The sequence below is a fragment of the Carettochelys insculpta genome, chromosome 6 (genome assembly GCF_033958435.1).
Source record: "Carettochelys insculpta isolate YL-2023 chromosome 6, ASM3395843v1, whole genome shotgun sequence".
Taxonomy (NCBI): Eukaryota; Metazoa; Chordata; order Testudines; family Carettochelyidae; genus Carettochelys; species Carettochelys insculpta.
The window spans coordinates 28589334-28610611 of record NC_134142.1 but is presented as its reverse complement, the minus strand read 5'-3'; the positions used below and the strand labels follow the sequence as shown (position 1 = coordinate 28610611).

Sequence of the window (21278 nt, the reverse complement as noted above, 5' to 3'; positions counted from 1 at the left end):
TAGAGTAACCAATCCAGCCATGCGAAGGAGCTGCCTAAGTAGGTTTTAACCATAGGGCCTTTGATTTTCACTGGGGAACATGTGGAGCTGCATGGGGAGAACAAAGTAGGTTGAAGGAAAGAGTTCAGGCTGCTGCCTTCTCTGTTCATGGGCAGGAAGCCCATGGACTATGATACCAGCTATACCCTCTTCAGACGCTATGTTGGACTTCAGTGGGAGTTGCACTGAGTGACTGCCCAAGAGTAATCACTGACTCAGTACTAGACCTACGATAAACAATTCGGGGAGCTTCTAGTCTTCTACTCAGCGCACTGAACCACAATTATTATTATGAATTGCTAGTGTAACACTAGCAATCAACTGAGATTAGAGGCCACTGTGGCAAGCACGGTACAAACACAGTAAGAAAAAAAATACTCCCTGCCCTGAAGAATTTACTGTCTCTAAATGTCACCTCCATAAAACATACTCAATCCAACTAATCCAATCAATAGCAAGAGCTTTAAAAAGGCAGGCAACAAGATGAGCACTGCTAGGATTCATTGGTCTTTGTGTATTAACATTTAATAAATGTCCTGCCCTGTCATTCTCCTTAGCTTGAATTACACATTGATCTTTTTTCATCTGCAAATTTGTGTCTTTCATTTTCTGTGATGCTTCTCTTTGCTTGTGTTTTCTGCTTTTTTTGTGATTGGTGTCCCCTGCTGTCTCTGCAACAACGGATGCAGTTCTTTAATCTATAATATGGAAAGGAGATGGAAGATCTGGGAAAGGCTCTTTTGCAGAAGCTAAATGCTGAGTCAGAGAGGAAGAGATTGTAACTTTCAGGATATTACTGTTTTCTTTAGACTTTTGAAGTTATTTGCTAGTTTTAGAAGAAAGGGACTCCGGTGACCCTTACTGTTGTCACACAATAGACTCGTGTGTTCTCAAAGCAATTCAATGTTAGGGCCATTTCCAGAGGACAGACAAGTTTAAGATGAAAATTTTAGTGGCCATTTTTTAATTTAAAAATAAATAATTTCTTGGGTTTTGTTTTGTTTTTTTCTGTAATCCCAGATCTCAGTGACTTTTGCTTATAGGGCCATCTGGAGTTAATGGGAAGTTTGCTTCTAATTTCAACAGTAGCTGAATCAGGCTTCTGATAAGTTTCATTCAAGTGAATAGAACTAGGCTCATGAAGCTGCATAAAATGTGCTAAGAAGAATACGGAATGTGGCTTTACAACTTGTTTCCCTGAAATGCCCTCCCTGTTCCTGAATTTTTCGGGGCTTTATCTGTTATATGCTGAGGATTTTAGTAAAGAGTCAGTTGTCAGACGCGCTTCAGTGTATCAAGGACCTGATTAGGCATTTCATGTGTACGTAAGAATTCCCACTGATGTTAGTGAGTAATCAAGGTATGCTAGGTTGGTCCAGAAGCATACATGTGTCATGTTCAATATGCCGCTGCTTTCTTCCCAACTCACAAGGCATTCTCTCAGCCATACTCCTCCTTTGGGTACAATTCCACAGTGAGAAAGAACGGATGAAGAGACATTTCTCCTGAATAAATGACTTTAGTTCTACATCTGTGTCCATTATAAAATATTGCAAATTGGGTCAGGAGTAATTTATCAGCCAACATAATCCATGGGTTCTGCTTGCATTATTGACTGTGTTGGTCAGTGCTCAAAAAAAAATCAGCAGGAGATTGCACTGTACCTGGCTAAGGTGAAAATCAGGCACTGGAATAAAAAGTCTGACACTTGTGCCCAGGATCCCCCAAACAGTGAGTCATATGTGGAGAGAAGTGTTTGTCATTAATTCATTTAAACCAACATCATAATGAATGACTAAGATACTATCTAGCTTGTATATAGCACTTTTTGTCAGCAAATGTCAATGCCTTCTCAGAACCATCATGTTTTGCACTTCTATGGTGGCATAGATCCAAGGATATCAGTCAGCTCTACAAACATAAAAGAGCCTCAACACCTGACAGAGAAGCCCACAATAGAGATGGAGCTAGAAGTCCTGTCTAGTGACTCCTTACCTTGTGCTTTAGCCACAAGGCCATTCACGTGTATACTAAAAGCAAAACCACATGCTGGTCAGCAATGTTTTCTTGAGACCCAGGGTTTAGTAAAATCTCCTAAAGCCATTTCCAGAGAGGAGATGACTTCATCAGAGGGAGGGAAGTCCCCTAACTTCAATGAGAGGAATATAAGGATCACACAGGAGCTCTCACCAGCAGCGCATCATTGGAAAATTGTAGTCTAGGTTGTCTGAAGCAACTTTTGCCATGGCGCCCTACTAAAAAGGGTGGTTCTTGGATCATTCCTATGTGGATTTGAATATTACTGATGGTCTCTGGGAACTGAACATCCCAAAGCTCTTTCTTTGATTTTGTGGAGTATTTTTGGTATGAGCTGCTGGTTAAGGGAAGTGTCAGTCCAGCAGAGTTGCTACAGAAGTAGAAGCAAGTCACTGTAAGTTCAGGCAGTAGCCCATCCTCCCAGGCTTCTCTTCCTTTTGTTTCCATGGCACAAAGAGCCAGGGGAGCAGACATGGCCTCCATCAAACTCGAGCTGCATTTGGTACAATTGTCCTACTCCACACCCTCAGGTCCTGACTGGTGCCAAACCAGAGAGTTTGCCAAACCACAGAAGGTCAATATAATGTTATCTAGCAGCATTACCACCACTTCCACTGCCTATTCGGCTCTTAGAAGACATTTAGGAGTAAATTAGAGCTAACTAACAGCACAGAACACTGAGAGCAAGAGCCAGTGGCTGTAAACACACTTTATGGGACCATGCCACACCTATAACCAGTGGACATCCAGATAACTAAAATCATACTGAAGTGCAGAGATTGCCGGACCAGAGAGTGCTGAACTACAGAGGTTCAACCTCTACCTAGTTCAGAGTCGCTCTTGGAAAAAAATAAGAAAGTAGAAGAAGGATTGAGCAAAGAAATCCTTAAGGAATTAGGGTGATGGGAAGGAAAAAGGAGCATGAGCTTTGGAAGGAGCTTTTGGGTGTGCTCATTTGTAGACCTTTCTTTCATAGAGCTATGATCAGGCACATCATCGGCACGGCCTGGTCTTTCTGTAAATCAGAGAGTTCTTGTGCCAGTGTAAATTCCGCTTTTAGAAAATTCATGATCTCCTTCTCTCTGACGAAGTGCTAATCACAGGTTGTGCTTCACCCCAGAATTAGCTGCATTTTGGTTGTAGATTAGTTTGCAATATTTGCATATCAGATATTGAGGACCGTAGCGCATTTAGGGACTGATGGAGCTGAAAGCTATCATTCAAACATACTGCAAAGCACCAGAGTGGTCCGTATAAAGCCTGATCCAAAGCACGATCAATCAAAGTCTTTCTGTTCATGTCATTGGACTTTGTATCAGGCCCATAAAGAATGGGAGATGTAAAGGAGGCAAAACATCGTAAATGGCTTAGATTAACTAAATATGCGGGCAAGTATCAGAGGGGTAGCTGTGTTAGTCTGTAGCTGCAAAAACAATAAGAAGTCTTGTGGCACCTTATAAACTAACAGATTTTTTTGAAGCATAATGGGTCTTTGCCCACGAAAGCTTATGCTCCAAAATATCTGGTACTCTGCAAGGTGCCACAGGAATTCTTGTTAAATATGCTGAGTTGTTCATGACCAGTTAGTCTAGTCATCAGTGTAGCTAACTTCTGTGACTGGCATTTTTGCAGGAAACAGACTTTGCATGTGACAGAGCAGGTAATTTCAACAGGGATCAGCTTGAACAATGTGCATTAGCCCACAGTTTCTAATCTACTTCAGTGTGTTTCATTCACCTCCTGGTGTACCAAAATAATATACACTCCAGCCAGAAAAAAAAAATTCTGCACATTATACTTGCAGTTGTTCTGCTTTGTCAAATCTTAGGCACCATAGGTCAACTGCAAAGTGTTTAGTGCCCTTCTGCTTGAGAGTGCACAGCCCTTGGGTGGGTCTAACTTGTGTGGTTGGCACTTGTGTAGCAACTAATCTAAAATGACACTGACCTTAGCAGATTTACAAGAGAAATATTTTCAGTAAGATGAACAGTAAAATCTGAAGATATGGGTCTTTCCCATGAAATTTCATGCCTAACAAATTTATTTGTTAGTCTTTTAAAGGTGCTAGATGACTGCTTGTTTTTGTGAAGTTACTGACTAACACAACCACCAATCTGAGACTGCTCTCGAACAATTTCTTCAATATGCTATATTCGACACTTATCCACAGTTTTCATCCCCCTCACTGTACGTTCTGAGCTTTACAGCTGTGCTACAGTAGTTGTACAGATTTCATGGAGGCCAACAAAAATATAAATCATATTCTCCAGCTATGTTCTTGCATTGCCATTGGACACTAGATTAAAGTCCAGCTATAGTAGATACACTTATTTCATCCATAAATGCAAACCCCTTTTTGTCCCAAATGAGGATAATAAAGCACTAAAGCAGACATTTCAAACTTTCCAGGTAATTGAAACTCCCTAAAATCTTGTGAATAGACAATACATGAAAAATTTTTCTTCGATTAATGGTAATTTCCTCTCATTCTTCTCCATAGCTCAGTTTCTCCTTCAGCAGTGGCTGCAGGGTGATATGCAACAACATAGAATTCCATGGGGAGCTGCTACATTTTTATGTAGTGACCAGTGTTCCATCTAATTTTTCCATCCATGTGCAGATGTGAACCACCAGTGGAAACACATGCTGTCCACAGTATGTGGCTGTGAGAGCTCTGCAAATCAGCTGGGTAACTCCTGAATTTCTCCTGGGCAACAGCCCAAGTGCTCAGCATACAGGGTGAACAGATGGTGACCATCTCCTCTTGTTTTCCATTGGACATGTCTTTTTTATAAAAAAACATCCCCTCTTCATTTTAAAATGGTTGGTGATGGAGAACCCATCATGACCTTTGGTGAATTGTCCCAATAATTAATTACTGTCACCATTAAAAATGTATGACTTACATCCAGTTTGAATTAGTCTAGCTTCAACATCCTGCCCTTTTGTTATATTATACGCTGTTTTTTGTTTTTTTTTGCTAGATGGAAGCCCTCATTATTCAATATCTTTTCCTCATAGGCTGTGTCTACACTACAAAAATAAATCTGAAGTTGCTTACTTTGAAGCACAACTTCAAAGGAAGCAACTTCAAAGTACAGCGTTTATATACACCCTATTTCAAAGTGAAACTTTGAAGTAGGGTGCTACTCCATTCCCAGGAATGGAGTGAGGACTTCAAAGTTGGGCTCCCTAACACAACTTTGAAGTTGTAAGTTAACATCAAAGTAAGGGAAAAATGTGTGTAGACTCTCTGCTGGTGACTCCGATCTAGTGCCTAACTTTGAAGTTAACTTCCAAGTTAGTTCCTAGTGTAGACGCACTCATATTGATACTTATGGACTGTAAGCACATCACCCCTTAATCTTCTCTTTATTAAATTAAATAGATTGAGCTCCTTGAGTCCATATAAAGCAGATTTTCTGACTCATTGTCATGGCTCTTTTCTAAACCCTTTACAATCTATCAACATCCTTCTTAAATATAGACACCAGAACTGGACAAGGAATTTCAATGGTTGTCACACTAGTGCCAAACATAGAAGCAAAATAATCTCTCTACTCTGGCTCAGGATTCCCTCATTTTATGCATCCAAGGCTGGCATTTGTCCTTTTGGTGACAGCATTGCACTGGGAGCTCATGTTCAGCTGATTATCCATTACCACCCCCATATATAATCCCAGATGTGTACATTTACTTTTAGCTGCATCACATGTTCTATTTTGAAAAATAAGTGCTAAATTCTTACCAATAATAAGGTATGTTTAGGAAATATTCCTGTGTGTAAACTATTCACCACACCAATTTTACATGACTCTACGTTCTTCCTACACACAAGGGAGTTCTTGTGGTTCTTAGCTCTCAATAAACACTAACAACACACGGAGCTAGGAAGCCTCTGAATTTTCTGAATTTTTGTCATCTGTGTAATTAGATCATTTTACTTTCTAATTGATTAGTGGATTTTTCTTAACAATGATTCTAACTATTACATGTCATCCAAAGATCTGTGGGATAGATCAACTTTGAGGTTCTTAATTACACAAGCATAAACCCAGAGTAATTTTGCTATAAGGTATGAATTTACTCCAGATTTATCCAAGTGTAATTGACAGCAGAATTTGGCTCAATGTCCAGAAACAAAAATACATCTCTCTAAACCCTTAGAAGAGTGCCATTGGTACAAGGTAGCCACAAAGCACTTTTGGTTTCATGGGTACATTTTTGCTTTTATCCCCATTTTATCTGAGCATTGTTTTAAATTACTGACACTACATTAGGGTATGTCAGGATGCATCAGATAAACTGATATAACCTACTATGTCCTTGAGGCAACATGATTTATATGTTGCAATGCATTAGACATCAAAATATGTTCTTTTTATAGTACACTAGCCACTGCAGACAATTAAAATGGTATAGGTCATTAAGTACACTGTATTTGAAGCCATCTGCAAACAATGTAGACAATCTATAGCCAAACTGTTTATTCACAAAGGGACTATTAGGGAACCACAGACAAAAATGAAAGGGCTTTGCTCTGCTGGCCAGATCCACAAAGGAGACTTAGACTCAACATTACAATGCATAACATTTAGGTGCCTGCTACCCAGATGAATTCACAACCCTGAATTAGGTGCCTAAGGTCCCTATACAAGGTATACTTCTCTGTACTTTTCCCCATTATCCCCTCTTCCTGGATACTTCTTCCAGGCTCTTTCCTCAATTAGGACAGGTTTGCCTCCTAAAACCAGCACTCTCTGGTTTGGCAACATCTGTGGTCCAGCAGGTGCCACAGATGCTCCTACACTAGAGAGCCGGGGCAGGAGGCCCAGCTCAGGCCAGGTGCAACAACCTTGGCAGCTCAGCTGGGGGCAGCACAGTCCTGGGGCCAGCATCCCCCAGCAGCCCTGGCAGGCAACCTGGGGCTGGAGCTGGTATCCTCTGGCAGCCCTGCAGGGGGCAGTGCATGACTAGGGCTGGAGCCAGTGTCCCCCAGCAGCTGCACAGGAGGCAGTGTGAGGCTGGGGCTGGAGCACCATCTGGCAGCACAGAGTCTTGGGCCAGAGTCTGCCCACCCCTGCAGCACAGCCTAGGGGGCGGGTGGTGGTGGTGAGGCAGGATGCCTGCTACAGGGTTGAGGTCCCATGGCAGGAAAGCTCCTCTGGTCTGGCAAATTCTCTTGTTCAAGACTGGTCAGGGAGGTGCAACCTGTAACAGCATGCCCCAGAACCAGGTCAAATTTGCATCCCTTCGCTGCCATTCGTCCCTAGCTCCAGTCTCTGAGCTCCTCATCCAGTGTCAGCGTTATCCCATCACCAGCCAACTGGCTCCCACTTCCGCCCATTTCCTTCATCAGAAATTCTCTCCTATGGAGGTCCTTATCTCTTACGCTCACAGTAGCTGTATCTGGGTGCCTGCCAGCAGTGCATTAAAATGATGTGTCACTGTGTCAGTCACATATGGTTTGTTCTCTCTTGCTCTCTCAAGTGGAAAAGTGTGGGTACAGTCATGCTTTTGTGTCCTTCTAGTCCCAGACCCCCTATTTCTTTGTCACTGGTTGTCTCCCACCCTCCAATTCCAGTCACACAAAACTCTTAGTCCATTCCCCTGGTCCTGCTTTTGTTTCTTTATAAGAGCGTCTTTCGAAATGAGAAAAGCAGTGCAGCCACTGCTCTTTCGAAAGTAAACCCCATGTTCGAAAAAACCCTTCTTTCCATAAAAGAAGGATGCTTTCAAAGATGGGGTTTACTTTTGAAAGAGCAGTGTCTACACTGCTTTTCTTCTTTTGAAAGAGGAATATGCAAATGAGGTGCCAGATATTTAAATCTGCACCTCATTTGCATTTTCAATATCCCTCATTTGCATGCCTCTTTTGAAAGAGGAATGCAAGTGTAGATGCACCCAGAGAGTGGTTATTAATGGTTCACAATCATGCTGGAAGTGCATAACAAGTGGGCTTCTGCAGGGATCTGTGTTTTGGGACTAGTTCTATTCAATATTTTCATCAATGATTTAGATATTTGCACAGAGAACATGTTTATTAAGTTTGCAGATGACACCAAGCTGGGAGAGGTTGCAACTGCTTTGAAGGACAGGCTCATTATTCAGAATAATCTGAACAAACTGGAGAAAAAGTCTGAGGTAAACAGGATGAAGTTTAATAAGGACAAGTGCAAACTACTCCACTTAGGAAGAAACAATCAGCTTCCTACATATAGAATAGGAAGTGACTATCTAGGAAGGAGTACTGCAGAGAGGGACTTGGGGTCATAGTGAACAATAAGCTAAATATGAGTCAACAGTGTGGTGCTGTTGCCAAAAAAGCAAACATGATTCTGGGATGTATTAACAGGAGTGTTGTGAGCAAGACATGAGAAATAATTCTTCTGCTCTACTCAGTGCTCATTAGGTCTCAGTTGGAGTATTGTGTCCAGTTCTGGGCACCACATTCCAAGAGAACTGTGGAGAAATTGGAAAAGGTCCAGAGAAGAGCAACAAGAATGAATAAAGGTCTAGAGAACATTTGTTATGAGGGCAGACTGAAAGAACTGGGCTTGCTTAGTTTAGAAAAGAGAAGATTTAGAGGGGACGTGATAGCAGTTTTTCAAGTACCTCAAAGAGGGTTACAAGGAGGAGGAGAAAGATTGTTCTCCTTGGCATCTGAGGCTAGGACAAGGAACAATGGTCTTAAACTGCAGCAAGGGAGGTTTAGATTAGAGATTAGGAAAAACTTCCTAATTGTCAGGGTGGTTAAACACTGGAATAAGTTACCTAGGGAGGCTGTGGAATTTCCGTTGCTAGAGATATTTAAGAGCAGGTTAGACAGACACCTACTGACGATGATCTATATGGTGCTTGGTCCTGCCAAGAGGGCAGGGAAGTGGACTTGAGGACTTCTTGAGGTTCCTTCCAGTTCTAGTGTTCTATTATTCTATGATCTTGGAGTAACTGTGGATAGTTCTCTGAAAATATCTACACAATGTTCAGCAGCAGTAACAAACCAACCAACCAACGACACAGAATGTTAGGATTCAGTAACAAAGGGATAGAAAATAAGACAGAAAATACCTTACTGCCTCTATAAATCCATGGTCTGCCCATATCTTGAATGCTGCATACAGATGTAGTCACCTCATCTCAAACAAAGATGAAAAGGAAAAGGTTCAGAAAAGGGCAACAAAATGATTAGGGGTGTGGAGCAACTGAGGAGAGATATGAGGAGAGATATGCCATATGAGGAGAGATTAATGAGACTTGGGACTTTTCAGCTTGGAAAAGAGATGACTGAGGTCTATAAAATAATTACTAATAATCATTACTAATAGTATTATAACAATAAGACTTACGAATAATTACTAATAATATTACTGAGGTCTATAAAATAATGACTGGTGTGGAGAAAGTGAGTGAAGGATAGTTTTTTACTCCTACCCATGACACAAGAACTAGGGGTGTCACCAAATGAAATTAATGGGTAGCAAGTTTAAAATGACCAAAAGCAAGTGCTTCTTCACGCAACAACGCAGATAACCTGCAGAACACCTTGCCAGAGGACATTGTGAAGTCCAAGACTATGATAGCACTCAAAAAAAGAGCTGGATAAATTCATGAAGGATGGGTCCCTCAACGGCTGTTCGCTAGGATGAGCAGAGATGGTGTCCATATCCTTTGTTTGTCTGAAGCTGGGAATGGATGACAGACAATCCCGGCAACAGGGATGAGGGAAGGCCGAGTGGGGACAGTTGTCCCCAGGCCCTTTTGAAATGCCATGGAGTGCTGTGCTGCTACTCTGTATGTGGCTCTGAGAGAGTGGGGTGGTGGGGCAGGGCTGACTGCCCTATGCCCTGCCTCTTCTGCCAGGGATGAGAAGCTGGGCCTCCTCCCACCTTGCCACCAGGCCCAGGGTGGCTGTTGGCACCCTGGCAACAGGGATGTATCATTTGATGACAGCTTGTTCTGTTCCTTCCCTCTGGCGCACCCGGCATTGGCCACTGTCAGAAAACAGGATACTGGGCGAGATGGACCTTTGGTCTGAACCAGTGTGGCCATTCTTAAGTATGTTCTTTGCATGGAAAAGTTCAGCTCAAATTACTGAAACCTGGCAAAGTTCTAAGCAAAGGAAAAGAGGGTCTTATAAGGGGAAGTTTTGGTTAACCTCAATAATGTGAGTTAGTTTTCAGACAAAGGCAGTGGTGTAAGTGAAAGCTGAATCTTCAGGTTATATAAGTGATTGCTATGTACTTAAGCTAGCAATTGTATTGTAGTGTTGTGATAAGTTGCCAGGTGTTTTGATGACAGCTCTTTCTATTTGTACAATGCAGATTTTAGTATGATTCTTAAAGGGAGACTCACTTTCTCACTCTGTTGTTTCCTGGTATAACCTGAAGTCAGGGGAGTTACACCAATGGAGAATTGGATTCCAAACTTATATTTATTACTTAGCTTCTTCTATAGAAACAAAAATGTTCTGTGAATAATTTTAAAATGTTTTCTACAGCAGGTTAGTATGAAATACAATATATAGTGAAAGGACAATTCTTCAAATTGCTTATGGCAGAGGTGACGTGACTCTTTGCAAGTAATTGAAGGGCTGTCTGTCACTGAGAGGCAGCTGTAACATTTTACTTTTTATAAGTCCTCATAGTCTGTTATTTGAAAAAGATATGGAAGACCCAAGAAAACTGGAATGATGAGCTGAAATCTAGGGACCTGGAAACAGTTGTTTTTGCATCTCCTCCTGTCCTAATAAAATTCCTACGGCTATTTTGGTTAACACTGTACCACACTGGAGTATAAATATACAAATACTGAACGTTTTTTAGGTTTGTCTTTTTCCAAATGGCTTTGATTTAATAATGGGAATGGATACCACTGAGGAATATTATTCAAAGCTAAACGAATTGTGGTTCCTGCTTATTGATTTATCAGACCACATCCACATATTACAAGGAGGGCACACATCTGTATCTTCCAGAACCCAGTTGTAGCTGCTGCAGAATTTTTTGCTATTATTTCTCGGGAGGAGTGATTTTGTGATCACGACTATGAATCTCAGAAAAAGGTGAATTCCATGCTTGCCTCTTGCAACACATTTTCTTGGCAAAATTGCTTAGTCCCAGATTTTAAAGGTATTTAGGCATCAGTGTGCTCAGCATGGCAATGCCTAACTGATTTATGAGTCTAAATCTCGTTTTCACAAGGTATCACAAGATAAATCACAAAATACCTTGTGAAAATGAGATTTAGACTCATAAATCAGTTAGGCATTGCCATGCTGAGCACAGTGATGCCTAAATACCTTTAAAATCTGGGACTAAGGTGGATAAATCCCATCAACAGTTGAGCAATTAGGCCAGGCAATGTTGAAAGCATGCCCCCATTCCTAACACTGAAAAATCTGGGCCTTAATATCTCTCCAGGTAAAAGTGCCTTTTGCAAACCAGAGGTGTCCTTTCTCATCCCTTTTTCTCTTTAGATTGTAACATTTCTGCAGTAGGGAGGGACCCGATATTTGAAGAGCACAATGGTTCCATTAATTTAAGTCCCCCCAGAGGAGTGCAGGTCAGAGGGAGGTGGTGGAAGCAAGGACGGGGTGTAAAGGCTTCCTGCTCTGCTCTGGGTAAGTGTTCTGAGCTTGCAGAGCTATCCCTGAGTGTGAGCACTCTGTCCACTCTGAGCCTGACAAGTCATGTGGGATAAGTGCCTGTGAGTCCTAAGGGCCCAGCCAATCCACAAACAAGGGTCTAACCAGGTGACCTCAAGACAGGTATATAAGCATCTAATGAAAGTAGCCACTTTAGTCAGCCAAATGTTGCTCTGTTGTTAGGGATGCTCCCTGCTACCCCTGCCGTTCTGACAGATGATGTCTGCTTCAGACTATGCCTGTTCCTACCCATGCCTCTGCCCCTGCTCAGCTTGTGCCTGCTTCTGCCAGAGCCAGTCATCCGGCTTTCCTCCAGTCTGCCCTGCCACCTGTCTCCCTTTCCTCTTTAACTCCTCTCCACTTCTCTTCCTTGCCTCCCTTTGGTAGTATGGTCCCTGCAAGTGGTGTGCTGCCACAGACTCCCCTAACTGCCATTAACCTTGGAGCCCTGCAATCTGTGGTTGGGGGTATTCATCAGCACAGAGGGGAAGCAGAACCGCTCAAACTACTACAGACTATATCTACTGAGTGCTGCTTTGCATTGCAGGCTTGAGGCAGGGAGTCCGGTCAGCCCTGCCACACATGGGGAGCTGGAACCGTGGAGGCAGGTTCAGAGGAGCTTAGGAGAAGAGGGGGTTATGCCAGGGAAGTAGCATTCCTCATCTTCCCCCTCTCCTCCAATAGCAGGGACCCCAGGGTTTCCACAGTCCTCCTCTGAGCTGGCAAAGCACGTGTGTGTCTCACACTGCATGGAGAAAGCCAAACTTGTAGCCCAAATTCAGTCATGGCACAAACAGTTAAATGCAATCATGTATGGATATCCTCACTGTGAATTTAGCCACCAGTACTCTGGGGTTAAGCTGTCTATAGATAACATGATAGTAAATTGTCTGATAAGGAAGAACACATCTTTGTTTTGTTCTTTCTTTTCTTCTTTTTTAAGGAAAGATCTGACAGGAGCTATTTACTACCATGTATTGCAAAGAAATTCACATGAACAATATAAAGGTAGACCAAGTCATTCTTTTCCATTTCTTGCTAATGTGGGATGATTAGAGGTTAACCTTTGGAGGTGGGAGAATGGAACAAGTCTTCTGACCAACCCATAGAGAGCTAAAAAGAATTATCAAGTAGTAAAGAAAATAGAAACAAAGTGATTCTCAGTATCACCACAAAGTCATACTTCTGTTTCTCAGAGAATCCAAAATATTCCAGGAGTATCCATGGCATCCCAGAAGAGATCAGGAGCAGGCCAAAGAAGGCTAATACATTGGCACAGAAACATTGGGGGTGTCCCACTATTTTACTGGCATTTGGTCTGAGCCATGAAATTCAATCCAAACTTTCCCAGAGGCATGAGATTTTCATTCAAGCCAATTATAAACTGCCCCAATCTTACTGTCCTCATTTGAGCTAAGGAGATATTTTGATCAATAGCTGCTCATTCATCATAATACATTTTATACAAACAGGGAGGAAGATTGTTTGTTTTTGAAATAATTATTTTAGTGTAATTTTATTCAGGCCTAAAACACAACAGAAATGAGTCACTGACTGGCTGGCACAGACTGACGCCATCCATGGCCTGTAGCACTGCTCTCCAGAGGTGGGTTTCTTTAGGTCTCATAGTCTGGGGAAACTGGTGCTGGTTTGGCCAGAGATGGGACATGCTACCCTGTGAGTCCCTAGAGACCCAAGTTTCCAGCTTCAGGTTGGCGTTAAGGTACATTTTTCTGCTGCAAGTGTTGTCTTATTGGTGGAGACATGAAATGCTTGCATGCATTAAAGACCCCATCCCATTTTCTGCAGTAGGGGTGTCAACCCTGGTAGCCTGGATGCATTGGGACCGATTCTGCCTCTCAGGAGATGCAGCCCGGAAGGCTGCACCCAACAGAGTGAGGCAGAGATAGGGCATCATTTCGCTTTCTGGATTTGATGCACACTTCAGTGTAAATGGGAAAGAATCCATGGGCCACCTTTTGGTAGCCCCAAACTCCTGTGGCAGGGTATTTTCCCAAACCCAAATTATGTGATCAAATTAGTTTGGGAAACAGTGTACTGACTAATTAGCAATATATGAATAACATGTTATTGGTTATATGTCTTTTGGGCTAAGATCTGACCATATCTGTTTGGCCTGGCTTTTTTCCTATACAGGAACTACTGTCATCCGAGAGCCTTCTTACCCCTTTGGCACCCATATGTCTCTTTTCTTTTGGCACCACCTCTCTCTTCTTCTACACTGCTGGAGTATTTCTCAGCCAGGCCCCTGCTCTGTCCAGGTTCTCTCTCCTCAGGCTCCTCTCTCCTTGCTCTTAAGTCTCTCTTTCACCTTTAGGCTTTGCAGTGTCATGGTAGCTGCCTAGGTCCCAGGATATCAGAGAGATAAGAAGGGGGAGTTAATATCTTTAAAGCCTGTCTCTTACCCCTCAGAAGCTGGTCCAGTAGAAGAGATCATTTCACCCTCCTTGTTGCTTTTCAATGCACTTTTCATAACTCTCCCCATGGCACCACTGCATTTTCCCTCCATTCTTTTTCTCTGAATGACACCTCACATTTATATGCTGCCCTTCATCCCAACGCACCCCGGGATCTTCACAACAGGCAGGGTTATCTGGACCCACCTCTGCAATGCTTCTGCCTGTGGTTTAAGATCACACAGGGCACAAATGAAGAGTTTAGGCCAGGAAGTAAGGAATACGCTGTCCATCTGGAACTCCAAAGGGACTCTGCAGGGAGAACATAGGAACTTGGCCAGAGGAGCTCATACAAAAAGTACCAATGGATCTGTAGCAAAACACAGGCTCTAAGGGTGTTGTTTTTACATCACATTCAGAAAAATAGAATCTCAGTATCTCTTCATGCTACTGGGAATGACTGGCTGGTGCTGAGCAAGTCACTCAACTTTCCCTCCCAAATCCTTCCTTAAAGGGATAGTGTGATTTAAAAAAAAAAATTAGAAAAATCACTTCCATCTGACTTTTCAAATTCCTGATGTTTGAGTGGGTTAAATTTCTCTAGAATTTTCTCTCCCTGCTTCTCTTCACTACATGCAACTGACAAAGTGGGTCTTTGCCCACGAAAGTTTATGCTCCGATAAATCTGTTAGCCTTTAAGGTGCCACAGGACTTCTCGGTGTCCTTGCCCGCTGTGTAATTTGCACACCGCCACAGCTTCCCTTCTTTGTGAGATGAAGGTGTTGCATTTTAATAGCTTGTGGATTATTTGCATGATTACTGTGTCCTCTTCAGTTTGCTAATCCAAACCCGTTCTCTAGCATATTTTTCATCCCTGGAGGGTGGAAGTGTTTTCAGAAAATTAAAGCTCTTGTATCTGTTAAAGTGTCATCACAGCTGATAGTCTGGGGACTGTAAACAAGTTTAAATATCAGAACAATTTTGCTGATGACGGTCTGTGACTGTGGATTAAGTATGCAAAATTTATAGCATCAGCTCTTCAAGCTAGATTGAACATAATGGGCCCAGAAACTCAGAGGGTGCAAACTGGTGTAGCTCCATAGAAGTCAGTGGAGCTATGCTGATTTATAGCACTGGAGGATCTGGCCCTGGAAGCTTTTCAAAATGTTGTTCAGATGTGATACATAACAGCCTGGTGGTGATCCAGCAGCATGTGAAGCATCTCCCACAAGTCAGTGATCACGCTTAGCTCCACTGGAGCCCATCAGAGTTCAGGGTACTCAGGATAAGCCTTTAATCCACCCAAGGACCTTATAAATAATGAATCACAATCCTCATTCATGTCACATCCAAAGCATTTTCAAGAACAAACCAAAGGACCAGCATGTAGAAAGTCCATCAGACATTGGTGCAGGCATTTCTTTAGGGGTATGGTCTGCATCTCAGATGTGGCAACCCTCCTTCAGGAAGTTGGATGAAGGGAGCAGTATTTGCTGATTCCCTCTTTCAGAATCATAACTACCTTGGGTCAGAACCACAGCTGTTAGGAGAACGCTTTAAGTTCATTTCTCACTGGTCTGTGCTATTGAAGGGAAAAGCTTAGCTCTTCTGCCTCATTCCCACTGCAAAGTTCCCAGTAGCCAGGAAGTCTTGACATGTACTAGTTGACACGTTACAGTACTGTTGTATTTGCATTATGCTATGCTAACTTATCCATCTCAGTGCACTGGGGGTGGCAATACAGTACTATTAGAATACGTCACCATATTTAGTGGTAGTGGTAGTAGTAGTAGTAGTAGTAGCATCCTTCAGTCTACATAGACTATGGATCGCGCCCTTCGTAGTTTCGTTTGGCATCCTCATTTGCAGCATCAGCTGTGACTGTGAAGACCCACACAAGAGTGACAGTCCTTGCTACATCTGTTGCATATGTAATGGGTGTCTGGCAGGTCCTTGCTGTGCTTTCTGTGGGCTCGCTTCTCCTTTGCTAGCTGTCTGATCCTCAACTCACCCTTCTGAAGGCCCTTGTATAGTTCCTGCCTCCATCTGCTGCAGTCATCTGCCAGCTCCTCCCAGCTGTCTGGCTTGATGTCTGCTTCCCTGAGGTCTCTCTTGCAAACACCTTTGTAGCGCAGCTGGGGGCATCCAGGAGGTCTTTTGCCAGAGGCTAGCTCGCCATACAGGATGTCTTTTGGGATCCTTCCATAATTCATCCTGTGGACGTGGCCAAGCCAACGGAGCCGCTGCTGCCTGAGGAGGGTGTGCATGGTTGGGATTCCAGCTGGCTCAAGGACGGCAGTGTTGGACACTCTGTCCTTCCACGATATTCCAAGGATGTGCCTGAGGCAGCATAAGTGGAAGACGTTCAGCCTCTTTTCCTGGCGGGCGTACAGCGTCCAACTCTCGGTGCCGTAAAGGAGGGTGCTGAGGATGCAGGCTCTGTAGACTTGCATTTTGGTGTGAGTGTACAGCTTGTTGTTATTCCACACTCTCTCGCTGAGTCTGGACAGAGTTGTGGCTGCTTTACCGATCCTCCTATTTAGCTCAGTCTCCAAGGACAGGGTGTCAGTGATGGTGGACCCGAGGTAAACGAACTCGTGGACGACCTCTAACGTATAGTTGTCAATGCTGATTGATGGAGAAACAGCGACGTCCTGAGCAAGTACATTCGTCTTCTTTAGGCTGATGGAGAGCCCAAAGTCCTTGCATGCTTTGGAGAACCGATCCAGCAGCTTCTGAAGCTGGTCTTCTGTGTGTGACACAACAGCATCATCATCTGCGAACAGCATATCTCTGATGAGGACTTCCTGCACCTTCGATTTAGCTTTCAGCCTTGCAAGATTAAACAGTTTCCCGTCAGATCTTGTGTGCAAAAAGATGCCCTCTGTTGAAGATCCAAAGGCGTGTTTAAGGAGGAGTGCGAAGAAGATCCTGAACAGTGTCGGAGCAAGGACACATCCTTGTTTGACACCGCTCCTGATGCTGAAAACAGCCGATAATGTGCCATCATATTGGACGGTTCCTCTCATGTCTTCGTGGAAAGACTGGATCATCTTGAGTAACCGTGACGGACTACCTATCTTGTGGAGCAGTTTGAACAGTCCATCCCTGCTGACCAAGTCGAAGGCCTTAGTTAGGTCGACGAAGGCAACGTAGAGTGGCTTCCTCTGCTCCCTGCATTTCTCCTGCAGCTGCCTCAGAGAGAAGACCATGTCGACGGTAGATCTCTCTGCACGGAATCCGCACTGTGATTCAGGATACACCCTCTCAGCAATCTTCTGGAGTCTGCCGAGGATGACGTGAGCGAATAGTTTACCAGTGATGCTTAGGAGGGAGATTCCACGGTAGTTGTTGCAGTCGCTTCTGTCTCCTTTGTTCTTATACAAGGTTATGATGTTAGTGTCGCGCATGTCCTGTGGAACCTCTCCCTCTGTCCAGCACAGGCACAGTAGCTCATGTAGGGGTTCCAGGAGAGTGACTGTGGCACACTTGATTACCTCTGGTGGTATACCATCCTGGCCCGGGACCTTTCCTAGCGCAATGTTGTTGATGGCTTTCTTCAGTTCATCCACAGTTGGTTCCTGATCCAGTTCGTCCATTACTGGTAGGAGTTCGACGGCATCAAGGGCTGAGTAGACCACAATGTTCTCACGTGAGTACAGCTCGGAGCAGTGCTCGACCCAGCGCTCCATCTGTTTGGCTTTGTCAGTGATGACTTCACCAGATTTGGATTTCAGAGGTACCATCTTGTTCTGGATGGGTCCTAATGCCTTCCTGATGCTCTCATACATTCCCCTGAGGTTACCAAAGTCAGCACTGGTCTGGATGCTGCTGCATAGCTCAAGCCAGTAGTTGTTGGCACAGCGCCTGGCCATCTGCTGTACTGTTTTTCTGGCTGCTCTGAGCGCTTGCAGGGTGTTCTGGCTTGGTGAACGCTTGTACTCCAGGAGCGCAGCGCACTTTTTTCGATGGCTGGAATCATCTCATCGGAGTTAGCTTCGAACCAGTCATTTGTGTTTCTAGCTCTTCTTCCAAACACCGACAAGGCCGTGTTGTACATTGTATCCCTTAGATGCTGCCATCTGGATGTCACATTGGCACCCCCAGGGTTGCTGCGCAGATTCTCTTCGAGGGTCGCTCTGAACTTTTCAGCTCTGTGGAGTAGGGAAGTGCTATTCTAACCTACTAATGGGAACTGAGACACAGACACTTGGCTTACAAACACACAGGACAGCAGCAGCAGAGCAGAAAACTGAGCCATGAGCTCTACTGAGTCCCAGGCTAAAACCCTAACTACTGAACAGTCCTTCCTCCCAGGCTCACAGAAGCTTAAAGAGATTATTGCACTTCGCCAAGATTACATTAACATGATAATGTATCCAATAAAATGAACCAGGGAGCCGATTAATTCTGAGTAATGTAATGTTTTGATGGCCAGGCCATTATGTAACAACAAAATTGTCATTGTACATGCAATGGAATACTATGCCAAAAGATGAATTATTGCGTAGAAAAACAGTACTGGTATTTAAGTAAAGGCTTCTTCTTTGATTGCTGCCATCAGCTGAGCAGCAGTGATGAAGCCAGATGAAGATTTGCCACCATTTTCTGTGTTGTACCAGCTTCATAGCTTTGTTAATTTTTAAACCTTTTTGACTTTAATTCTTCAGCATGTCTAGACAATGCATCTTCATTTCTAGTTCCTCGTGCTCTGGGTGTGTGTCATCATGTGTGGTATCCTTTCCAGGTCCATTCTTGACACACACTCCAACCATCATACTCGCCTGTCTTGGATCTACTGTATCGGCATTATTTTGTGACTTAGCCATCTTCTTGTCACTGCATGTTTTTCTTTTTGCTGCCTTGAACCTCAGCATTCCCCTCAGCCAACTCAGTTCTGCAGTCAATATCTATCCCTCTTTGACATTCCCCACATTCCAACTCGCTGACCCACAGAGTAGAATCAGCATGACATTTGTCTCATATATGCCACTATTAGTTTTATCTAAGTATCTTTAGTCTTCCAGCTTCTACAGTTTTCTTAATGCAGTGGTGGATAATGTGTAGCTGCATGAAAGAAGTTAATCTTCACAATGTCCACTCTTTGATATCAGTCTTTCAAGGTATGCACATTTTCCTGTTTGTTCTAATTTTTTTTATCTCCAAGTTTGCCTTTTACCTCTTCCTCTTGTCTTCCAGCTGTCATAATTTTGGCCTTCTCCATGCTGATCTTCAGTCTGAATTTTTTTTTGCTTTCCTAGCCTACCTTCAAAGTTATTCTGTAACCCCTCTTTGGCCAATGCCGTGAGGTCAATAAGAGCAAAGCGTTATCAACTTTAAAAATCATTTGAAGGGAATGAATTGGTGTAAATACAATACTGGGTGATGCGAATGTGTTCACAGCACCAAAGGAACTATAGAAGCTGCTAAGTTTTGAAGAAAAAAAAAAAGGAGAGCCCAGCAAGCCGGAGGGAGAGACTTGTTTCGAATGAGGCAAATTATACAAAAACTGTGGGGAGATAGTTTTCCAGTTGCAAAATACGTCCCCTGTCTACTAAGGGGTGAAAATGAAGGGCCTGATCCCGCCATATCTTAAATACCTTCAACTACCATTGATGACACGAGATGGACTGAGTCTGGTCCTTAGAAAATGTCTGAGTCCTTCACACTGGAGGGTCGGAGATCCCCAGGGGCCTAAGCCCAAACATCCACACTACAATTAATTAACTCTGTAGCCCAAGTGAGTTGACATGGGCCAGCGGGGGGTGTTAAGCTGCAATTCAGACATACCCTTACTGATCTGGTCTCAGAGAGGCTGGTGAATCATGCTGAGATAATGCTGAGGAAATGGTGCAGTGCACACAGGGGAGGGGTGAAGGACCAACACCCAGCATTGGTCCAGTGCTTAGGAGCTGAAAGCAAGGATGGGGAAGTTTCAATCGAGCCCTGTGGCTAACCACCAATAGCTCAACCCTTGCATTATCTGCAGCCCTCATCTTACTTTGGGTCTTATATTAAACATGAGAAAAATAAAAGTGAAGATGGGGTCATTTTGTCTCTGCTTTTGTTCTGAATTCGTTATTGGAAAGTCACTGTGGTCTTCCTTCCAGTCAGAAAACATTTTTCTTGCTTTTCCTGTTAAAAGAAACAAGATTTGCTCAGGTTTACCTCTCTTATCCATTTGCTGCAGGGCCCTATAGTATAAACTAACTCCTCCCTGCACCATACGAGGCACACCTTGCTGTTCTAATCCAGACAAATCTCCTGCTGACCTCAGTGAGAGTTTGTCTAAGTCAGGAGGCACCCTTTATATGAAAGGTACATTTATAAATAGTTTATAAAGTTAATAGACGTTATGACAATGTTACAAATATGAGTAGTATGTATTATAAATGGTCATAGACACAGTAGTGGAAATTGTTATAGGCAGCTATAATTAACTTTCTGAGTGTTTGGACGATAGCCTTTGATTACCCATTTATTAAAATGTCTGTTAATTGTGAACCCTTCATAAATGTACCCTTATTATAAAAGATGATGAGCTAAGGATTGGCTCCAATATTAGAAACATGTCATTGTAACTTATGATTTACTTTGATGCTTTATCTTTTTAATTACAGGTTAGCCTGAAGGGAATAATAAAGAAATTGGCCATCAAGATGGTAATCACTAGTGGTACTGAAGAAGATAAAGGCAATCAAGAAAAGGAAAGCAAAGAAGAAACCATCCTGGCAATGCTTGGGATTATTGGAACAATTCTGAACCTCATTGTGATAATATTTGTGTACATTTATACAACATTGTAAGCCACAAGGCATATGACAAGAACCCACAAAACAGCTGCTAACGGTGACAACATTGTAGGCTATTGACAAGTTGCTTAATCAGAATTGATTCTGTACTATATTACCACACCATAAAAGCACTGTCTGCAGGCAGCAAAAACTGAAGCACAATTAATTTAACAAGACTTTTTCAGCAGTAACAAGCTAAAATCTCTTCTGTCCTGCTTCTTTCTGTTCTAATTTGGCTTGGTTTGGGGAAAATGACTGCAATGATGTAAGTATCAGCTTTAAAGACCTCCATCTGGGATACAAACACAACAGAAAGGCTGTTTAGAATGCTATGTGATTTAGCAT

General features: G+C 43.1%; 1 protein-coding gene across 1 annotated transcript; it reads left to right on the top strand.

Moving 5' to 3' along the window:
• Positions 1-20765: 20765 nt before the first annotated feature.
• TUNAR (transmembrane neural differentiation associated intracellular calcium regulator) lies at positions 20766-20945 on the top strand. Its single transcript, XM_074996203.1, has one exon. The coding sequence runs from the start codon at positions 20799-20801 to the stop codon at positions 20943-20945; it is 147 nt and encodes a 48-aa protein (XP_074852304.1). The 5' UTR covers positions 20766-20798.
• The last annotated feature ends 333 nt before the right edge of the window (positions 20946-21278 follow it).